The sequence below is a fragment of the Pteropus vampyrus genome, unplaced genomic scaffold (assembly GCF_000151845.1).
Source record: "Pteropus vampyrus isolate Shadow unplaced genomic scaffold, Pvam_2.0 Scaffold71, whole genome shotgun sequence".
NCBI lineage: Eukaryota > Metazoa > Chordata > Mammalia > Chiroptera > Pteropodidae > Pteropus > Pteropus vampyrus.
In genome coordinates this window covers 604,386-607,697 of record NW_011888852.1, presented here as the reverse complement: position 1 = coordinate 607,697, position 3,312 = coordinate 604,386, and the positions used below count along the sequence as shown (strand labels likewise).

Genomic DNA, 3,312 nt, shown 5'->3' with positions numbered 1-3,312 from the left:
GACCAGCGATGCCACGTGTGGGGACTGCTTGCCAGGGTACGTTGGGCGATTTTTTTTTTTTTCCTCCTCGTAACTATTCAATGATCTTTAAACAGGCCTTTTTCTCTTCTTGTTCCTTTGCAAACGCGAAGGCGCAAGGACGCTCCCCCAACACAGTCGCTGAGCGTGCGCGACTTTGCGTCTCCGCCGTCCCCACCGATTCTCTGTGCCTGTGTCATGCAGCGTGACAGGCGCCGGTTATAAACAAAATGAATAAACATACTAACAAAGGATTAGCGTCGCGAGCATCTAAAGCGGTTCTACAAATTGATAAAAGAGGGGGAAAAAAAAAAAACATGGACAAGTGGACAAAAGAACGAACAGGCAATTCACAGAAGAGGAAACCCGTAGGGCCCGTGATCACGTGAGGATATCCATCCTCCTGGCGGATCAGAGACATGCAGGTCACGGCCGTTCAGTCATTTCGACAGGTATTTGTCCAGCAGCCATGAGGCTTTCTTAGGTCGAGGCGAAGATCACTACCCATGTGGAGCTTATATCCTAATTAGGTTTTTAAAAAATATCTAACCACTATATATTAAAGAAGTAAATCGTGGAGAAAGGCAGAGGATGATGATTTCTACGGAAAAAAAGGAAACCTGTAGCAGCTGGATGGGGGTGGGGGTTAGACATCCCTGGGGAAATGGATATGCAAGTGGCAGCTTTAAAGCCTAGGCATTATCGAAAGGAGGCCAGCCGAGCAAAGACCTGAATTCAGGAGACCAGTTAGCCAGGGGAGTATGTGGGGGAGGAGCACTGTAGACAGAACCACAGGAGACAGGCCCCGAAGTGGACATGACTGCGGTATTTTTAAGAAGCTGCAAAGAGGCCAGTTATCTTCAGGAGAAGGCAGGAGCAGAGTAGAAAGAGATGGTGGAAGGGAGTGGACAGGTGTGAACGGTGAAAATCTTAAATGTGCACATTGAAAATGAACCTAGACCTTGGAAAGAAAGGGGACTACACCTGGGCCAGGTGGAGAGACAATGCTCAGGAGTTGGAATTTTAAAGTTTTAAATTCTCCTAGGTAACCGCTGGGCAGATACGCCAGATAAAACAGGCAGCTGGGGGACAAGCTATACGAAGACTGGGGACTCTGGGAGGCGCGGGTGATGATCTGTTAGGAGTGAGAGGCATTACTGCCCAAGGCAAGAAGGGAGAGGCAGAGCAGAACATCAGGGTGCTTTCATGGGTGTGGAGTGCAGCCTGTTTTACCAACCAAAGACAGGAGAGAGAGAAAAACCAGAATCCTGGAGCCGTGGAAAGCAGGCTTCACTGCAGAGATAAAACGACCAGAAACAACAGCATTTCAGGAGCAGCGAACGTTTATCCTTTATCACGTGCCAGGTGCTTGGCTAAGCCCCGCACGTGAGCCATGATCCGTGATGTCCACAGTGTTTTAAGAATGAAGAAGGTGAGCCTTCTCAAGGTCGAAGGTTGTTCAGGCGAGATCACTTAGCCAGTGTGCGGTGGGGCTTCGAGCCACAGCCCGGAGTCCACTGCCAGAATCCGTGCTGTAGGTCACCACAGAGGAAGGACGCCAAGTGGACTCGGCCAGAACATGCCCACAAGATCAGGGAGCTTGTGACCAAAGCGCGCAGGGCGAGTCCTGGGGCTCTTGCTGCGGCGAGCGGGAGAGAACGCGCCGGACCCGGAGGGCCGAAGCCGGGCGGGAAAGAGCCTTGCGCCCCGAGCGTGGGGTTACGCAACCACGCGACGCAGAAACGGGAGCGAAATGTGGTGACCGCACACCGAACGCACAGGCGACCAAAGGAAAAATCATCAGAATTTAATTAAATTTAATTAAGTTTAAATCTTCTGTGCTCCAAGGGGTACCATCAAGAAAGCGACAACCCACAGAATGAGAGAAACTATTTGTAAATCATATACGTGATAAGGGACTCTCTTCTTTAGAACGTATGAAGGACTCTTACAACTCGATAATAAAAAGGCAAATAACACAATTAAAATACGGGCAAAGGATTTGAAAAGATATTTCTCCTAAGAAGATACACGAGTGGTTAATAGCACATGAAACAGTTCTCAGCGTCATTAGCCATCGGGGAAGTGTAAATTAAAACCACAAAATTCTTGCCCACTAGGGTGGCTATAACCAAAAGACAGACAATAACAAGCGTTGGTGAGGAGGATGTGGAGAAATTCGAACACTCAGACTGTTGGAAGGGATGTAAAATGGTGTAGCCACTTAGAAAATCAGTCTGGCAGTTCCTCGAGTTAAACACAGAGTTGCCACGTGACCCAGCATTTCTGCCCTTCGGTTTATAACCAAGAGAATTGAAAACACATCCACACAAAAACTGGCATACGAATGTTCATAGCAGCGTTATCCACAATAGTCAAAAGTGGAAACGACCCAAATGCCCATCAGCTGATGAACAGATAAACAAAATGGAGTGTATTCAAACACTGGAATTTTACTTAGCAATAAAAAGGAATGAATTACTGATAAAAGTGGATGAAGCTAGAAAACGTTATGCTCGGTGAAAGAAGCCGGTCACAAAAGAGCTCCTATTGTATGATCCCATTGCTTGAAATGTTCAGAACAGACAAATTTATAGGGACAGAAAGTGAATGTAGTGGTCATCCAGGGTTCGTGGCTAGGGGCGTGGGGGAGGGCGGGGGCGGGGTGCGGGGTGACGCCAGAGTGTGCAGGGTTTCTTTTTTGGCATGAAAATGTTCTAAAATTGATCATGCTGATGGTTATACAAACCTATAGATCTATTAAAGACCATTTAACTGTATACTTTAAATGGATGGATTCTATGGCTTGTGAATTACATCTCAATAAGTCTGTTATTTAATTGAAAAAAAGGAATGGTCCATACTCTCAGAAGACAGGGATAGCGATGAGCATCGTTACCCAGAGTTTTGACCTTGAGCAGATCTATTTGAGGAGCACATCCTGAACCTGGGACATGTCCTTTTTGTTCTTGTTCTGTGGTTTTGATGAACGCATGTCTGTGCATGTCTGCTCTCTTCATCTGGGGGCGGGATGAAGAGGAGGCCCACAGGAGGCAGGGCCCACCTTAGGCCTGGCTTAAGGGGTGGGGCTGAGGTGGCGGTGCCCAGAGAGTGTGGGGGAAAGCTCAGGACAGGGGGACTTTCGTGGGAAACCAGGATATGTGCTGCTGGAGTCTGGATGGGTACCTCTTTGGGGAGCTCCCAGCAAACGTCCGTTCCCCTGCTTAACTTCATTCGTTGTCATCTGAGCCCACTGCTTTAGTTTCTACAGTGTTTGCTCATTCTCTAAATAAA

The 3,312-nt window shown here is 47.8% G+C and overlaps 1 protein-coding gene across 1 annotated transcript in view; it reads left to right on the top strand.

Annotated features, from left to right (window-relative positions):
• Nucleotides 1–3,312, top strand: part of TNFRSF19 (TNF receptor superfamily member 19) — an 82,132-nt gene that overhangs the window by 31,363 nt on the left and 47,457 nt on the right. The window contains exon 6 of the mRNA XM_023531604.1: nt 1–36. Coding sequence (XP_023387372.1) covers nt 1–36 — 36 coding nt within the window. The remainder of the gene's footprint in view (nt 37–3,312) is intronic.